This window comes from Saccoglossus kowalevskii, chromosome 9 (genome assembly GCF_978046115.1).
Source record: "Saccoglossus kowalevskii chromosome 9, keSacKowa6.1, whole genome shotgun sequence".
In the NCBI taxonomy this organism is placed as follows: Eukaryota; Metazoa; Hemichordata; class Enteropneusta; family Harrimaniidae; genus Saccoglossus; species Saccoglossus kowalevskii.
Genome location: NC_140649.1, coordinates 33,156,525 through 33,175,766, shown reverse-complemented (window position 1 = coordinate 33,175,766; position 19,242 = coordinate 33,156,525). Strand labels below are relative to the sequence as shown.

At 34.3% G+C, this 19,242-nt stretch overlaps 1 protein-coding gene across 1 annotated transcript; it reads right to left on the bottom strand.

The window, feature by feature from the left end:
• Window positions 1-2,225: 2,225 nt before the first annotated feature.
• Window positions 2,226-4,072, bottom strand: LOC100313553 (AP1-like transcription factor). Its single transcript, NM_001168030.1, is given in 1 exon segment — window positions 2,226-4,072. A coding segment is annotated over 1 exon segment (864 nt). The 5' UTR covers window positions 3,919-4,072; the 3' UTR covers window positions 2,226-3,054.
• Between the last annotated feature and the right edge of the window lie 15,170 nt (window positions 4,073-19,242).

Sequence of the window (19,242 nt, the reverse complement as noted above, 5' to 3'; positions counted from 1 at the left end):
ACGAGCCTTTTAATAGGCGGTGACCCCCCCCCCTCTCCTCCTAGCACACACACATACTCAATCATATACCCGGTACGGTGTCAAGTCACTTCAAGCTATGAGGCTCCCTGTTAAGTGAGGCTGGAAACTATGGTATTTTATGCTCCTTACAAACCCCTCATATGGTCAAAATGACTACCCGTGCAAAGTAAGGGGATGGGGTTGGATGCACATTATTTACTAATCGTTACCATGGTCGCATGTGTTCGAGTTGGGTTCTAATATAATTGTTAAGTACGGTACTACGGTATACTTGCGTCCATGTCAGTGCGCCCATGAGCATTTTAAAGTTTCGGTGATAACCAATAATGATGCCCACCAACTTTACTTTCACTTTTAACACAAAACATTTTATTTTATCACTTTGACCTTAACATTCACATCGTCTATTTCCATCTCCTGAAGACGTCTTTCGAAATTTATATTTTACATCTGGTTTCAAATCATATTAGATTAAACTTCTGATAATATAAAAGTAAACATTTTATCGCTTCTTGTCGGGTCTGACAGAATCAGATATCTCAAGTCTACGTCAAAGGCACGTACGATTGATTGGTCGTAAATTGTCAAGATGTCTGGATACCCTGACAACTATCGTAGATTATCTGATGACGTAGAAGTTGAAAAACAATCATACAAATGACAAAGAAACTAGCCCAGCCCATATGAATATTTCCGTTACTGTACAAACTACATGGAGTTCATCATAAGTTCGGCCACTGTCAATCACTTGTGATGGTCTGTGGGCGAAACTTGGACTTGTGCCAGCAGTCATATGATGGGAGAGTTTCGTGCGACCTAAAAGTAAGCAGGTGCATTTTACACATTGGGAAAGTGACGAAGTAGAAGTAGTCGGTGTATTTACGATTGCGTGTTTTGGGTATTACGGGTATACGTTGTGTGTTACACTACACTGGTGGGTACTAGTATTTAGTTGCCACGGTAATTAGGGTATACGGTAGATTTTACAAGCGTAGATGGGTGCATGTTTCTACCAACCAGTTCAATCGTTCAATCCCCAAAGGAAGAGAAATGGTTTCAAATAGAGAAAACAAAACTGTACTTCGGCTTGCAGTTGTTATTTTGGTTGTCGACTCAGTAATGTAGACCGTCGGGATAGAGGGACATCTATGGTAATACCGAACTGATTTTGGTAAAATGATATGGACTTGGGTCACGTTGGGTTTATCAATAATAATATCTATTAGCTTAGTTCAAGCATGGATGTACTAAGATGTTCTTAGTACATCCATGGTTCAAGCTAAAATATAAAAACAGCTCATTTATGTGTGTTTATTATTAGGCAAGTGAAAACAATGAATAAAACCTCGAGCCATTGTACTCATCGTGAAGTGTGGATGTTGAAAGAACGATTACATCACGTATACGTTATTGTGATAAAAACACGTGTACTGTATCATGACATTTGTATAACTCGTCTCGTACTCGGGGGTTTCCCCTGCCAACTTTACTTTCGATCAGCTGATACTAGGTATTGCATTCACACCATCAAAGCTTCAGTTCCGCTTTGTGCCCTAACGAAACGGTAGGTTCACTCACAGTCCCTCTATGATAGAGGGACTGTGGTTCACTGTATTGGTGTACAGTACAGTTATTAAAATACTTCATAAACTGAATAGTGGTAGTTCCGTGATAAGGTTTGGTTTAACTTACACCCCTGCCAAAAGTATGTCGTAATACGTAATATGCAAGCGAGTAAATTGCATTAAAAATGTGAAAATCGTTGATATCATATAATCATCGCCTGTCGCTACAGAAAAGTCGACAAATCCTATAATAGTCGTCGCGTTGCCTCGTGTAAATCGACCATTGGTTGCGCACAGGATAGTGTCGATGATGCAATTTTGGTGAAATGTTGCAGTCACGCCATAATATTAGACAACGGTACCGGAATTCCCCCTTTACTCTATTTGGCATGGTTTACACAGGTAGGCAAGGGCATTGTGCAACTCTAATGGGATTTCCCTACTTTTCTCCGTTTGGCTCACTTCCAAAAGTTATTGTGCAATATGGGGATTGGTCACGTACGGACACTTGCAAGAGAAGTAATCAAATCTTCACCTTCTGTTGCAAGTCATGTACATGATGTAGGTAGGGTTGAAATGACAGAGTCCGTCTTAGAAAAGGGGGAACAGTACTAGAGTGAGAAAACACGACACATGTAATTTACCTTTCAATTATGTTTAATAAACACCTTTGAATAATTTTCAGTTTTCTTAGAAATAGGTTAAAATTCTTACTTATAATGCATGCAACAATAGCAGTCACTGTAATAAATACAAAAAACACTGAAAAGTCAACCCACGACAATATATTTTGTAATTGTAAGCAAGTTTTCAAGATCAATCTGTCATATTGTCCTCGCCAAAGTTCATCGACACAGAACAAAACATTTATACACATTTCTGATTTATACAATTCTCACTAAATTGGACTGTACGACATAATTATCTATAATACAGGAAATATATAGCTTCCATGAAGACCGGAAGTCCCTGGCGTGGCACTTCCTGTAATCAGTTTGGATATCTGTAAAATTACTCCATGACATTTACACTTCCTTAAGAGCATTTCCATCATGCACGCGCAATATATAAATAACGCGGAAAATCCCGATAAAATCCCCGTGAAACATGCAACTAGGCACGTTTTGGGCACAGCGCCAACTTGCCCTTTTACAGATTCGCATAATTAGGTATGACGTAGTGCGTATGTACCAAATACGGCGAGGCTGCGTTTTTGAAATGGAATCGGGATTTCCCACGCGTTAGTTTATAAAAATAAAGGCGTGCCAAATTATTTAAAAACCTGTTTTCAAAAAAAACACATATTGTAAAGTCACTTTCCAGTGCACTGACGTAGAAAAAACAATGTGAGCGACAGGGAACAAGGTTTCCCTAAAAACTGTCCACTCATAAAAAGTCACTTTAGAAAATAAATATAAATATAACTGATTTTTCTCTTGGCAAAAAGTTTGTTCAAAGTTCGGCATATTTAAAACGCCAATTGTTGTGCCAACATAACTTGGCATCCACTTTTAACGTGTTCCATAACCTGCTGTTTCAACTTACAGACTTGCTCACGGAGTTGTGTAGCACTTAATGAAAGGTCTGAATTCTGATTTTTAAGATCGTCCACTTTTTCTTCAAGGCGAGAAATGCGCTCCAGTTTTCGTTTTCGGCATTTGCTGGCGGCGATCCTGTTCCTAAGGCGTTTTCTTTCAGCTTTGAAACGTTCCTGCATTTCCATGTCGATGGGCGACGTTGGCGGTGTGCCCTTAGCCAGGAACACAGGTACAGTTTGTGGAGCTTCTTCCTGTTTGATGCGTTGCACTCCCACAGTAGCAATGGTGCCGGTGTAGTCGTGTGTTCCGTTATTTCGACGTGGGGACGTGACACACGTGCTGGCGGTTGATGAAACTGGTTGCATTGGTTGGTCGACAGAGGCGCTACCTGGAAGCGATGTGGTAGTGGTGGTGACAGAGGCTTGGCTCGGGTAATGTAGCGTTCCCGATGATGACGGTAACGTTGTCGTTGCCGATGTTGATGACGGGACGCCTCCATGCAACTGAGATAACGCCTGAACGAAACCTTCTGCAAATTGTTCTTGTTCAAGTGTCACGTTCTTCGGGCATAAAATTGAAGTTGGCGTTGGGGTAGTTATAACTGTACCCTGTTGTGACATGATCAGTTTTTCTAATTCTGGTGAAGCCAGTTTCAGCATCTGAACATCAGGCGTAGACAGCACAGCGTAGGATTTTTTCGTCGGTTGTGTACACAGATCGAGCTTCATTGACTTCTTCTTGTCTAACCACGGGTTGGGTTGATCATCGTAAAGTTGCGCCTCCATTGTCATCATTACTGGGCGGTTTTGGTATCTCGGTAGGCAAATGAGGTGAATCAGCAACTATGTGAGTCAACTGTCTGACAATCGGCGGCAAATGGTGGCGAAAAGAGCGACGATATTTGAGTATGTCTTGTACAGTGTGTTGCGCAGCTCCAACCAACGTGTTTCCTGTCTAGTTAGGGTTCGTCACTGCTTTATAGTATGATTCATGTAGCTAAAAATAGCAGCAAAATAGTGATGTAATGTTTTTCAGATTTGATTGGCTGTTGATGACGTAGTTTTATCACGTGGGTGGTATTGATGAGCCCTCGTGACCCGTTGTCTAGGCAATAACCCAAATAGCGAGTTGCACACTGGGATAGGATGCTGAAATTTCTTCATTACGTCAGCATACATTAGTTCTGGCGGGAAAGCCTGGATCAAACCATTTTATGAGATAGGATCTAATGAGGTGTGCAACCCAGATTAAATAATATTCTTCAGCCAAAAACTATTAACAAATTTTCTAATACAAGCTCACCACTTTAAAATAGGCACAATTTCACTATTAATACCTTCTGTTTTTTTAATTTTCAAAATATAGTACCAAAACGCTTCACACTAAATCATCGATCTTACCCCCATCCCCGTGTTCGAAATAACCATTACGTCAGCATAAATTATACTAAAATTAGAATTTCATTACGTAGTGAAACGTCAGTTATACCATGCAAATATCTGACATCTACGCCTATTGTGTTTCTGGGTATTGACCTTTGGTTTCCGTTGAATTCGTTATTTCCCAACGCCAAATATGGAGCAGTCAGTAGTTTGAAGTATAATAGGTGTCGTTTTCATTGTCCTTTGAAAAAGTAGGTTTTGTCAGGTGAGTGGGTTTGAATAGGGACCAAAATAAACTCGTGTTCACCAAACGTTTTCAATATGGACTGGAGGAATTTCTTAGACAACCGAAGTTATGTAGCCTGCCATTACAGGCTAGTACAGCCTGACACTGCGATTCCATCACGACACGCATAGATTCAAAGGATTAGTTAAAGTATTTTTATTATAACTCGGTGATGCGATGTTTGTCTGTCATTTCAATGTCATTGTTTTATACTATCGCCAATTGCCGCAGACGGATAATATTTCCACGGTCCACCTATCGCGATTCTTTTCCACTCCAACTTTATCTCCTGCCCCCACTTCCGGTAGTAATATGTGTGTGTGATTCTGCACGTCTTGGTGACAATAACACATTAGGGAACACATCGTGTTTGTAAATTGTGTCCCTGAATTTTGAAAGACTGGAATCTAGGATTTCGGGTAAATTTTTGTGAACTTAATTGAGTTAGAAATATTAAAAATTGTCATACGGTATCTTTTGAAGAAAAACGAATTTTAATGCACTAAATTGTACTACCAACAGAGAAAGCATATACATATAATGCGGTACTTTGAATATAAATAAGTATATTGAAGAGACAAAAGTAGAGGAAAGAGAAAACATTTCAAACAAATTTCCACTTTCTTATTTTTTTTCACCAGGTAAACTCTTTCTTAAAATGCATACAGTCTTATTCACCGTTTATTGTATATAAGTGCCTGCCTTGCCAATCCAGTCATTTTATTTCTATATGAATGGTTTATAGTTTCAAAATGATAGATTAATTTCAGTATTACTATTGCCAAGTTATTCTGAATGAATTTAAATCTTGATAACCGGATATGCTTGTATCATATTTTGAAGATAAACATTCTACAACTGAGAAAAAGAGTACCGGTATTAAAAGTACGGTAGTGTACAACATTACTGGCATATATTAAGTTCATCAGAAACTATAATAATGATATAATGGGGAAAATTATATTTAATCAGGGATAGGAAATGGCAACAAGAAGGTAACTTTACATACCAGTATTTGATTATTTTTGATATAACAGAAGAGGATATTTGTAAAGCAATAACTCCTGAACAAAATTGGCATAGCTCCTGGCCCTGATGGTAGTTTTAAAAATATAATTGAATCATTATTTATGTTTTTCAAATCTTGTACAAAACACCTCAAGAATGGAAAAAGGGAATAAATAAAACCAATCCATGAAAAAAGTGATCCAAAAGATAATTGTAGGAGCATAATAAGGCTAAACTTGTGTTTGCTGAAGTAATTGAGTTAATGTTAAGAAAATAGTCAAATCTATGTTAAAGACCACCTCTATATAAAAACCACCTGTCTATAGTGACCACTTTTAGGCAGTCCCAAGGCATAATGTATGATCACCTCTGTATAAAGACCACCTGTCTATAGTGACCACTTTTAAGCAGTCCCAAGGCATAATGTATGAGCAACCCATGTATAAAGACCACCTGTTTTAAATTTTTTAACAATATTCACTTCTGTTTGGAGACTGAACTAATAATTAGCATGTAGTTTAAAAAAACAATTTTCAATACAAGTCGAACTTGTTTGATTTTAATTTTGATCTAAATCAATTAAATGTGTTCTTGTTGCAAACACTATCATCCTATTATTATTATCTGGTGATTGATGATTTGTGCATGCTTAATAAAGTTTGCCATAATGAGATTGAAATAGATGAAGGGAGGGAACAAGGATGTGTTTTAATCCTTCTCTTTTTCTCATATATATCAATGTAACAATATCGTAATCTAACATCTAGGTATCTAGATTGGTGTCTAAAGATTTCCAAGACTCTTTTTGCCAGATGATGTGGCACTAATAGCTACAACCCTAATTGAACTAGATGCTTAAATTTGCTGAAAAGTGAAGACTAAGTTTTAATGAAAAAAAACACAAAAAGAAAATCATTTTGGAAATTATGTGAACTTGTTGTTATAAATACAAAGGTGTAACAATTACAAGATCACTAAAAGATCATGAACACATGCAGTGTGTGGTTTCTAAGTAGTTGAGATAACCAAAACCAACTTAAAAGTGTTCAATATCAATTTGTTAAGCTAGGTGACCTAGGTTGGTCAGAAATTAACTATCCTTCAGACGTTTCATGTATAAAATATCAAGGTATACTTCAATGTATGGATAATGCAAGGTTGGCAAAACTAGTGTTCAATGTATGGATAATGCAAGGTTGGCAAAACTAGTGTTCAATGTATGGATAATGCAAGGTGGGCAAAACTAGTGTTCAATGTATGGATAATGCAAAGTTGGAAAAACTAGTGTTCAATGTATGGATAATGCAAGGTGGGCAAAACTAGTGTTCAATGTATGGATAATGCAAGGTTGGAAAAACTAGTGTTCAATGTATGGATAATGCAAGGTTGGCAAAACTCGTGTTCAATGTATGGATAATGCAAGGTTGGCAAAACTCGTGTTCAATGTATGGATAATGCAAGGTTGGCAAAACTAGTGTTCAATGTATGGATAATGCAAAGTTGGCAAAACTAGTGTTCAATGTATGGATAATGCAAGGTTGGCAAAACTAGTGTTCAATGTATGGATAATGCAAAGTTGGCAAAACTAGTGTTCAATGTATGGATAATGCAAGGTTGGCAAAACTAGTGTTCAATGTATGGATAATGCAAGGTTGGCAAAACTAGTGTTCAATGTATGGATAATGCAAGGTTGGCAAAACTAGTGTTCAATGTATGGATAATGCAAGGTTGGCAAAACTAGTGTTCAATGTATGGATAATGCAAAGTTGGCAAAACTAGTGTTCAATGTATGGATAATGCAAGGTTGGCAAAACTAGTGTTCAATGTATGGATAATGCAAGGTTGGCAAAACTAGTGTTCAATGTATGGATAATGCAAAGTTGGCAAAACTAGTGTTCAATGTATGGATAATGCAAGGTTGGCAAAACTAGTTTTCAATGTATGGATAATGCAAGGTTGGCAAAACTAGTGTTCAATGTATGGATAATGCAAGGTTGGCAAAACTAGTGTTCAATGTATGGATAATGCAAGGTTGGAAAAACTAGTGTTCAATGTATGGATAATGCAAAGTTGGCAAAACTAGTTTTCAATGTATGGATAATGCAAGGTTGGCAAAACTAGTGTTCAATGTATGGATAATGCAAGGTTGGCAAAACTAGTGTTCAATGTATGGATAATGCAAGGTTGGAAAAACTAGTGTTCAATGTATGGATAATGCAAGGTTGGCAAAACTAGTGTTCAATGTATGGATAATGCAAAGTTGGCAAAACTAGTGTTCAATGTATGGATAATGCAAGGTTGGCAAAACTAGTGTTCAATGTATGGATAATGCAAGGTTGGCAAAGCTAGTGTTCAATGTATGGATAATGCAAGGTTGGAAAAACTAGTGTTCAATGTATGGATAATGCAAGGTTGGCAAAACTAGTGTTCAATGTATGGATAATGCAAAGTTGGCAAAACTAGTGTTCAATGTATGGATAATGCAAGGTTGGCAAAACTAGTGTTCAATGTATGGATAATGCAAGGTTGGCAAAGCTAGTGTTCAATGTATGGATAATGCAAGGTTGGCAAAACTAGTGTTCAATGTATGGATAATGCAAGGTTGGCAAAACTAGTGTTCAATGTATGGATAATGCAAAGTTGGCAAAACTAGTTTTCAATGTATGGATAATGCAAGGTTGGCAAAACTAGTGTTCAATGTATGGATAATGCAAGGTTGGCAAAACTAGTGTTCAATGTATGGATAATGCAAAGTTGGCAAAACTAGTGTTCAATGTATGGATAATGCAAGGTTGGCAAAACTAGTGTTCAATGTATGGATAATGCAAAGTTGGCAAAACTAGTTTTCAATGTATGGATAATGCAAGGTTGGCAAAACTAGTGTTCAATGTATGGATAATGCAAGGTTGGCAAAACTAGTGTTCAATGTATGGATAATGCAAGGTTGGAAAAACTAGTGTTCAATGTATGGATAATGCAAGGTTGGCAAAACTAGTGTTCAATGTATGGATAATGCAAAGTTGGCAAAACTAGTGTTCAATGTATGGATAATGCAAGGTTGGCAAAGCTAGTGTTCAATGTATGGATAATGCAAGGTTGGCAAAACTAGTGTTCAATGTATGGATAATGCAAGGTTGGAAAAACTAGTGTTCAATGTATGGATAATGCAAGGTTGGCAAAACTAGTGTTCAATGTATGGATAATGCAAAGTTGGCAAAACTAGTGTTCAATGTATGGATAATGCAAGGTTGGCAAAACTAGTGTTCAATGTATGGATAATGCAAGGTTGGAAAAACTAGTGTTCAATGTATGGATAATGCAAAGTTGGCGAAACTAGTGTTCAATGTATGGATAATGCAAGGTTGGCAAAACTAGTGTTCAATGTATGGATAATGCAAGGTTGGAAAAACTAGTGTTCAATGTATGGATAATGCAAGGTTGGCAAAACTAGTGTTCAATGTATGGATAATGCAAAGTTGGCAAAACTAGTGTTCAATGTATGAATAATGCAAGGTTGGCAAAACTAGTGTTCAATGTATGGATAATGCAAGGTTGGCAAAACTAGTGTTCAATGTATGGATAATACAAGGTTGGCAAAACTAGTGTTCAATGTATGGATAATGCAAGGTTGGCAAAACTAGTGTTCAATGTATGGATAATGCAAGGTTGGAAAAAACTAGTGTTCAATGTATGGATAATGCAAGGTTGGAAAAACTAGTGTTCAATGTATGGATAATGCAAGGTTGGCAAAACTAGTGTTCAATGTATGGATAATGCAAGATTGGCAAAACTAGTGTTCAATGTATGGATAATGCAAGGTTGGCAAAACTAGTGTTCAATGTATGGATAATGCAAGGTTGGCAAAACTAGTGTTCAATGTATGGATAATGCAAGGTTGGCAAAACTAGTGTTCAATGTACCATATGTAGCTAATGAAAGTACCGGGTAAGCTAAATTGGTTTGAAATTGGTCAAAACATGTGAAGCAATAGGTTAGACCAATTTATCAAAGAGACTAAAACACCTAAAAACGAGGACATTTGAGGTCACGTTCATCTATCCTCCTGCCCATTCTGCACTAATTTGTGCTTGTAAAAATGACCCAAGACAAACTGTAATATAATATAATATAAATGTTTTGTTTCCATATTAAATATTTATACATGTTCTAAAAATTTCAAATGGTGCTTGAAAACAACTTTACCCATCACAACACCCTTAAAGGGGCACCTTCCAGTTAAGCCTAATCTCACAACAAATTTACTTTCTGGATTAAAATAACAATGGATAATAAGATAGATTAACATTGTAAACAACATAAACAATAGTGTCCCATGATTCTTTGGTGCAATCCATGGGATTGAGTGGTTTCCCTTTAAGCATCATGGGAAATGCAATTTACATGGTCTGCCCAGTTGTTTACTAGTACTTGGTACACAGCTGTTATCATTTCAACCAAAGATGTTAAACATCTTCATTACGGTATTATTTGATTTAAAAGGGCCCACACAATCTTTTGAAAGCAGTTTTCCGATTTTGTTTCGCTCGTGGTCGACTGTAAAGCACAATTTCTGTAAACTTTTGCTGTTACGGCATTGTGAGGTTCTCAATGGTGTCTCTGAACTGAGCTCATGCACTTGATCGCTTGCTATTGTATCAATATGTTACAAGTGCAGTCTTTTTATATTTATTTATTCACAGCTGGTACATTACAAGCACGATGTATTTATAATATGTACTGTGTCATGTCGTCGTAGGTTTATTAGTTAATAAATATGAGTACGTACTTGCAACATACCAGCTATGAGTAAAAAATTTAAATAAAAATCCAAATACTCAAGGTTATGAATAAATCAATATAGATAGACCGTACATGTAATGTGTGAGTCATGAAGAAATAGTTATAAGTTAACTTTTGGCAAAAATCTGTTGCCGAAAAGTCAGGGTGGTAAATGGTGACTGAAACTTTCATTCACCACTTCTAACTTGAAAAGATCAAAATGACATGGTAATTGTTGTCATTGCCATCCGCACTCGCTTGGGTCAGACCACTTCATGGAGCGCCGAAGACGCCCCTCCGTAATTACATAAACATACCTAGAGATTGAACAACTCGGGATTAACACCTTGCATAAACCCATCACTGTCAAAATGACAGTCAGTCTTTTTGAGCATTCAAAACGACTGTTTGAATCATGCTTTTCCATGGAAATCACACTGACATTGCTCGGAACTTGTAAATTACCGAAATTGTATCGAGGATATATTCATGTTTGTGTACGAAATAAAGCACCACAAGGGCTAAGATTGAGTGTCATTTGCTTACTGAAAACTGGTGGCCATCTTTCTGTTTATATACCCGGAGCCACTGTTCAACTGATACAGTTAGTAGTGTGATCATTGACATTTTACAACTCGTTTTTATAATTTCAAAAATAAGTACCAAACTGTAATGATGATACTACTTGTAAAATTCAAAATATACATCTGTGAATGATTTGTTTGAAGTGTTTTGAATAAATTTTATAGGATCTATGTTTTGTGTAAATTGACTACCCAGTCTTGTGGGTAATGGGCATTGATGTCTTTAGCCAAAAAGGTCTTCACACTTTAATACATGGAACAAGCTAAAAATTCTTGTGAAATTAAAGCTTTTTATAGTATTTTGTGTTGTTTTGGAGGGAGTTTCAACTACTGTAGAATACTTTATTTTTGCTTGGGAATTTATTTTTGCTATTTTCGCTGAAGGGATGATTCCGTGAAAATAATATCAGCAAATATACTTTGTTTTCCTATATTTCACTTTAAACTCATCAAAAATCAGTGAAAATAAAGTGTTCCACAGTATTGAGATCTTTGAAACTAACATACAGATAGGAATAGCAAGATATAAATGAAGAAAAATAAACAGAATTCAAAGGTGAATGTACTGATATTGGAAAATTTACTGATGATGGATTTGGCAGAGTGTTTTGTTTCCTCGAGTTCTTTTGAAATAAATCTTTTAAATTGTTCTCTGAGTAAATGTCATTTACAAAACGAAGCACTTTTATACGGACAATAAACCACTACAATGAGAAACAGTTGACTTGTACTATTGCCAGGAAAATGTTAGTTGATGATAGGTCATTGTCCTCTCAGCTATTCACCTACGAGTTTCCTGTTCGTCTGCACTCCATTGTGTATATAGTCAAGGTTTGCATACATGCATGCCGCACTCCCGAGGGTTCATGTGAGGATATCCCCAAATGCTTAATTAATTACTGTTGTCCATAAACCAATAGGAATCTGATTGAAAAATGTAAATATTATCAAGGTCATTGGTATCCTGACATATTTATGTTTGACCTCGCATGTTTATTCTGAACTTACAGTGGAATAATTTATCAGTCATTGAAACGATCGTGAGTTTTTTCCCCGGCTGTTGGGCTATTAAAATATTTTATCCATGGCATGTCATTAGGATTTGAGTATGGTTAATAATATTTAGAATGTTTTTAATTAATTTTTAGCTCCGCTGTCGACTTTGTCGAGCGGAGCTTATCATATGAGTGATTGTCCGTCGTCGTCGTCCGTGTCAATGTTTTACTTTTTCGACTTCTTCTTGAAAACTACAAGCCTGAATGCTTTGATACTTGGTGTATATGTACCTTGGGTAGACCTCTCTCAGATTTGTTCATTTCATGATGATATCTTCAATTCTCTAATTTTGGTGAATATTTTTGTCATTTTTAGTAAAAAGTGATATTTTCGACTTCTTGTTGAAAACCGCAAGTGCAATTGCTTTGATATTACATATATAGGTACTACATGTAGACCTCTCTCAGATTTGTTCATTTTGTAATGATATCTTTAATTCTCTAATTTTGGTGAATATTTTTGTCATTTTTGGTAAAAAGTGATATTTTCGACTTCTTGTTGAAAACCGCAAGTGCAATTGCTTTGATATTACATATATAGGTACTACATATGGACCTCTCTCAGATTTGTTCATTTTGTAATGATATCTTTAATTCTCTAATTTTGGTGAATATTTTTGTCATTTTTGTAAAAAGTGATATTTTCGACTTCTTGTTGAAAACCGCAAGTCCAATTGCTTTGATATTACATATATAGGTACTACATGTAGACCTCTCTCAGATTTGTTCATTTTGTAATGATATCTTTAATTCTCTAATTTTGGTGAATATTTTTGTCATTTTTGGTAAAAAGTGATATTTTCGACTTCTTGTTGAAAACCGCAAGTGCAATTGCTTTGATATTACATATATAGGTACTACATGTGGACCTCTCTCAGATTTGTTCATTTTGTAATGATATCTTTAATTCTCTAATTTTGGTGAATATTTTTGTCATTTTTGGTAAAAAGTGATATTTTCGACTTCTTGTTGAAAACCGCAAGTCCAATTGCTTTGATATTACATATATAAGTACTACATGTCGACCTCTCTCAGATTTGTTCATTTTGTAATGATATCTTCAATTCTCTAATTTTGGTGAATATTTTTGTAATTTTTGGTAAAAAGTGATATTTTCGACTTCTTGTTGAAAACCGCAAGTCTAATTGCTTTGATATTACATATATAGGTACTACATGTGACCCTCTCTCAGATTTGTTCATTTTGTAATGATATCTTTAATTCTCTAATTTTGATGAATATTTTTGTAATTTTTGGTAAAAAGTGATATTTTCGACTTCTTGTTGAAAACCGCAAGTCCAATTGCTTTGATATATTATACATATAGGTACTACATGTGGACCTCTCTCAGATTTGTTCATTTTCTAATGATATCTTCTGTTCTTTAATTGCCATGTGCATTGCTAACAGCGGAGCTATCTCAGCCGACAGGCTGCCTATTAAATTTGTATATTGTCTTTGTGGATTGTGCTGAACCCAAATTGCACATTTCCATGAACTAAAAATAATTCCAGCATCAGAAAGTCTGAGGTGTTTATTTTAGTTATTAATATTATATTGACATATTTGTAGGGATTAATCACTATATATTGTGAAAAAATTCATAAATATAAATAAATATATTCAGTCATTCCAAAGATTTATTAAAAGTTAGGCATACAAGTATAGTTATGGTCATGTTTTTTTACTAGAAAATTTCTCATTTTATTAATTGTTTGAAAAAAAATGTTTTAAATATGCCTTTTCAATGTTTGGTTAAAAATTGCATTGCAGACATGTAGCTCAGGTGCAACACAAGGTTTCCATTTCAGGGCCAAGCTTATGAACAAAGCTTTCGTAGACTGTAGCCTCTGCTTAATTTTACTGTACTAAAAAGGTCAAATTTCATTGAAGCTTATCTACAAGATAGAAATTTACATAATTTATTGTCTGGGTAGAAATCATTATAATATTAAAATTGAATGTTGAATAGGCCCTCTGATTTTAAGCTGTGGTCCTTCGAACTGTGTAATTACCATATAGGCATTGTGTTGTATTGATTTTAAAATACTGTAATTGTCCAAGGTATTTCCTAGTAATTTGTCAAATAAATGAGCTTCTTTTGTTCTAGGTGGTTTTAAAACATTCTTGCTGACTGCCAATATGATCACTGTGTTGTCGCACTATTTGATGTTGTGTTTTTAAATATATATCGTTATTATTGTCTTAAATTGTCATGCTCACATACCAATCTTAAAATCTGATATAGGCATGAGGCTCCAATTTTTATTTTTTTTTGAATAACACTTTATTTAATACTTATTCATATTTTTATTTGTAAATGAGCTAGTTTTGCTCAAAAATGGTTTAACCTTTTAACCACCAATTCCCTATTTTCACCACAAATTCCCGCTTATTATAGTCTGCATTTTCCTTAAGAAGATTCAGACAAAATTGGGCAAATTTTTTGAGTAAAAACTGAAAACTGACTCAAATTTTGTCTGTTTGCTTTAAAAAAAATTAGGGTTCCCTTCCAGAAGTATGGGAAATTATAAGGAAAAAATACAGACAAATTTTGGTGAGAAATTTTGATGGTGAAAAGGTTAAAACATTCTTGCAGAATTATGCCCTAATAAAAATTGTGCTGTAATTTATGTTATATTAGTTAGTATATTTTTATTTTTTTTAATTGTCATGGTTATATACCAGGACATTATCTTGTAAATTAGCTGTGTTTGTTCAAAAAATGGTTTTAAAACATTCTTTTAGTCGGTCTATTCATTCATGCGGCATCTTATTGTCTGGTGGCAGTGATGTTTTATTCATCAGATACCTAAGGAGTATTGTATTTAAATTGTTTTACTTTTACAAAGAGTATATGAGTCGCAGGTAGATTGGAAATTATCTAATTCTCAGAACCCCCTAGGGATTGGATCACTGATTTTTAGAGCAGTCTAGAAAACTATAATCCATCACCCTGGCAGTTCCCAATATTTAATTCATGAGCTGACCCAAGTCTGCTGCCTAATTTGAAATTTGCCATCCACAACAATGCTGATCAATATCTGCATGTATCACTTCGTTGTGACAGGTAATCGTGTTCTAGCTGACCTTTATGCAGACTTTTTTTTTATTGAAATGAAAATATAAAATCTGTGGCCTTTCATCTGTCTGCACATGGGATAAAAAATGGGATAAATTGGAATGAAATTGGCGGCGATCCAAATTTTGAAGGTTTTATATTTGTATCTGTGAATTCAAAACTGTCTGTTCTGTGTATTGTGTGATATACTGGTAAATTATTTCTTACTGTTTAATATTAAATTATGAGAAATTTGAGTATAATGTTGTCTCCTATGTCTGTTACCATCTCATTAACCGTTTGGGTGCCATCGTTAATTTTCGGCACCATCTACAAAATTATATGGTATAGTTCCCCCCCCCCCCACCCCAAATTTAATATTGGAAAAAATTACAAATCTTTTGATCAAAAACTAAAAGCATTGTTTGGAACTGTCTCTATAATACAAAATAATAATGCGAAATAATGATGAAATTTGCTAAACATTTTACAAAATGTTAAAATTCTGGCAGGAAAAATATCTGACACTGAAAAGATTAAGTATAAATAGACAAGTGTTCGTGAGACAATGAAAATTGTGAACATTTCTCTGGAGAATTTTGCAAAATTTGGTCTCTCTAATGCTATGCATTTATTAAATTAACATTCCTAGCAATTTTCATGATGATATTGTAATATATCTTACTGTGATTTTTATTTTTTTATTTTGTCATTTGAAAAAGTGTACCGTATCTGTGTACAATGGTGAGCCAATTTATTCTCAAAATCAGCAGAATTCGAAATTTTATAGTTCAATAATAAAATAACCTATAAAGATGTGGTACACCGTAAAGAAAAAAAAATGTTTAAATAAATCATGGGGACTGCATTTTGTACTGTAAAATTATATAAAAAAAAAAATTGTATTTGCTTGAGTAATAAACTAAACTGAATAAAGCTACGCAATTTGGATCCAGGCTGGTAGAATACAAGCACGTTTCAAAACCTATGTGCAATATTCAAGCCTCATAATTTGGTTTTAGATCATCTTCCACTTAAAGATGAAAAAAAAAATGAAAAAGGTTTGCTGCTTGTTATAGGGAAAATAAAAACTGATGTAATTTTTTTTTTTTTTTTTGTATTAGGATTATTCAGTAACAACATTAATGCTATTGAATACATGTAGATGCATACACGTAAAGGTTGATTTGAACGCACGCACACAAACAAACAGAATATAAATATTTTCCATCGTGTGTAATAACATAAAGCTTTGTTTTCAACTGATGTCCGCTGTAATCAAAAGCAACACCTTTCAAGTTCTTAGGCCATATTCATGTTTCACTCTCTAATCCTCGATGTCATAAACATTTGTAATAAATTTGGCTACATTTAACTCAAATGTCCCCCCCCCCCTTTTTTTTGAATACTTGTACTTTTGTATTTTAGAATCATCATGTGGATGCTTGATTAAAATGATGTCCTTGCACTGGATGTGTAATATACTATAAACCATTTTAATTTCTTAGCGACTTTTGCAAAATTTTGTCTTCAGGAATGCTATATAATACGTGATCATTTTTCACAGTATTGTTTTGCACACACAATTTAAAAATATGCTGCATGTTAACTGCGAAATAATATTTTAATACTAGTGATTAAATAATCTTTTTAATAACATTATATAACATAACATTGTTTTTTGCCTTCACTTACCTTGCATACAGTCTCTTGTTTTCTCGATAAAATAAAATGTTATAAAAGTGTGTAAATGGCTAAAGCTGAGTTACTGCGAAAATCAGTGTTTTTTTTCCGCCTTTTCTTTGCATTTGCTTGTATATATTCACTACAAATTTATTGTTTTATCCATGACTATAGTTGCATGCAGTGATCTAGACTATGCTTCCACAAGACTGGTAGCCTTATTTTTATGCACTACATATGAAAAACAAAATAACACCAGAAACTAGTTTCCCCAAGGTCATGACCTGATTACGGGGGCCATAACCCACAGTATGAGACTAAATTCTAGTCTACGATTGTAGAAAAATATAAACATTCAGTATTACCCAGTATATTCACAATTGAGATTAAGTTCTGGATTTTGAATAGCTTTAAGTTGGATCAAAATTGTTAGCCCTGGTTTGCTGATCTCCTATTTCATCTTTGAAAAAAAAAAAATTAAGGTTTGTTTAATTTCTAAATACCTAATAAATAGGTAAACAATTTATCAACATTTTACCCAGTGCAGTAAATTATTTTTTTTGAGAAAAAAAATCTCTTTAGCTTTTTCCATAGGAAAGGTTAAAACAATGTTTCAATTATAGTGTCTTCTCATCATATGTAAATGGGAAAAAAAAGGAACTAATAGTGACTTCTTGCAAACAAAACTTGTAGACCAGCTGTAATGTTTAAAGAATTGAATTTTGAGATCTGAGATGTATCAGTGTAACAACAATATTATCTGTCAAGTTAAGTAAATAGAAATTTATTCAAAACTGAATATTTATGAAAATTGATCGTGAAATGGTTTAATAATTAACATTCCCCTGGCTATTATTAAAATTTCAAGTATGTAGAGTTAAATGCAAGTAAATCATTTTGTCACTAGTATAATAATATTTATTTGACACATAAAATCCAGAGGAAAGGATAAAAAGGGTCTTACAAAAAAAAATTTAAAAACTATATTCTGAAAAGAGAAAAAAAAACTATTCTAAAAATATAAAAGAAATCAAAAACAAATATGAATAAACAATAAAGACAATTTGCAACCAATGGTGAATATAGAATGTAACCTAATACACTGATCTATGGTAAGGCCTTAATTATTGTACCCTTTGGAAGGGGTGATTGCAAAAAAACTACAAACTATATTTTTCCTTCAATTTTTTCTCAGAATGAAAGTTGCTTCAAATTTTTTTGTTTTGTTTTTCTATGTCAAATGTATGTTTTTTTTATCAATATACTAGTAATTCGCCACAATTTGGACACAAACCTTGTGCGTCTGTTCGTCCCTTAGTCAGTTCGTATCTACCTGTATCTCACACATACCTGCATACATATGCATTTGTTTCACTAACTGATTCAAGATGGCCTAATGAGACCATTATGGAACTGATCTCAGTCATACATGGATAGATTATGTTTAAATTTGGTACATACTTTGAACACAATAGGAATTTGATGCAAATCATTTTATTTTTCGAGTCTGGTTCAAAATAGTTGACTCGTGGCCAGTTTGTATTAAGATATACGTTTTTTGTTTTTGTTTGCTCTTCACGCATTTGTGGCACTGTCTGATTCAAAATGAACAAAGGCTAAAAATGCATATTCATAAGCATTTGTGTCAAGATTTTTCATACCTGTTTTTAAACAGCCACAACTGACTCGAGTGTGTGAATCCGAAAACATAATCCATCACACTTTTTAGAACCATATTTTAAGGATTTATTGATGGATTTAGTTCAAATCTATTGCATAACAAAAACGTTAGGCCTGAGCTGTTAAAATGCAAGTACATATCACAAAACATACAGATATGTATTAAATGCATTAAATGTACTATATATACCAGTATATATAGAAAATGACAGGGACTTTGTCATGTTATGACAATTTTTAATTTCCAATTTTTATCCTGTGCATATTTTCTATGAACCCCAAAAAGCAGGTATTTTAAAAGGTTGTAGGGGGGTGGGGAAAATTTGTGGTGGAGGTATGGGGGGGTTATATGGTGTCCATCAGCCACAGGACCTCCAGTATTCAAACTACCGGTACTTGCGCCTACGCTGTGATTAAATTTCATAGTTATGCGTATAAATGTGACTAAATGAAATAGAGTCCGTGGAAACGAAAGCCAGTATTGTGTAGTAAATATTTGTTACTAATCAAAAAAATAGTCTGAATGTTAAGTAAATTTTTTTAAAACATGATATATTATCAGAAACATTCAACATTTTGATTTTCAGACAATAGCTTGTT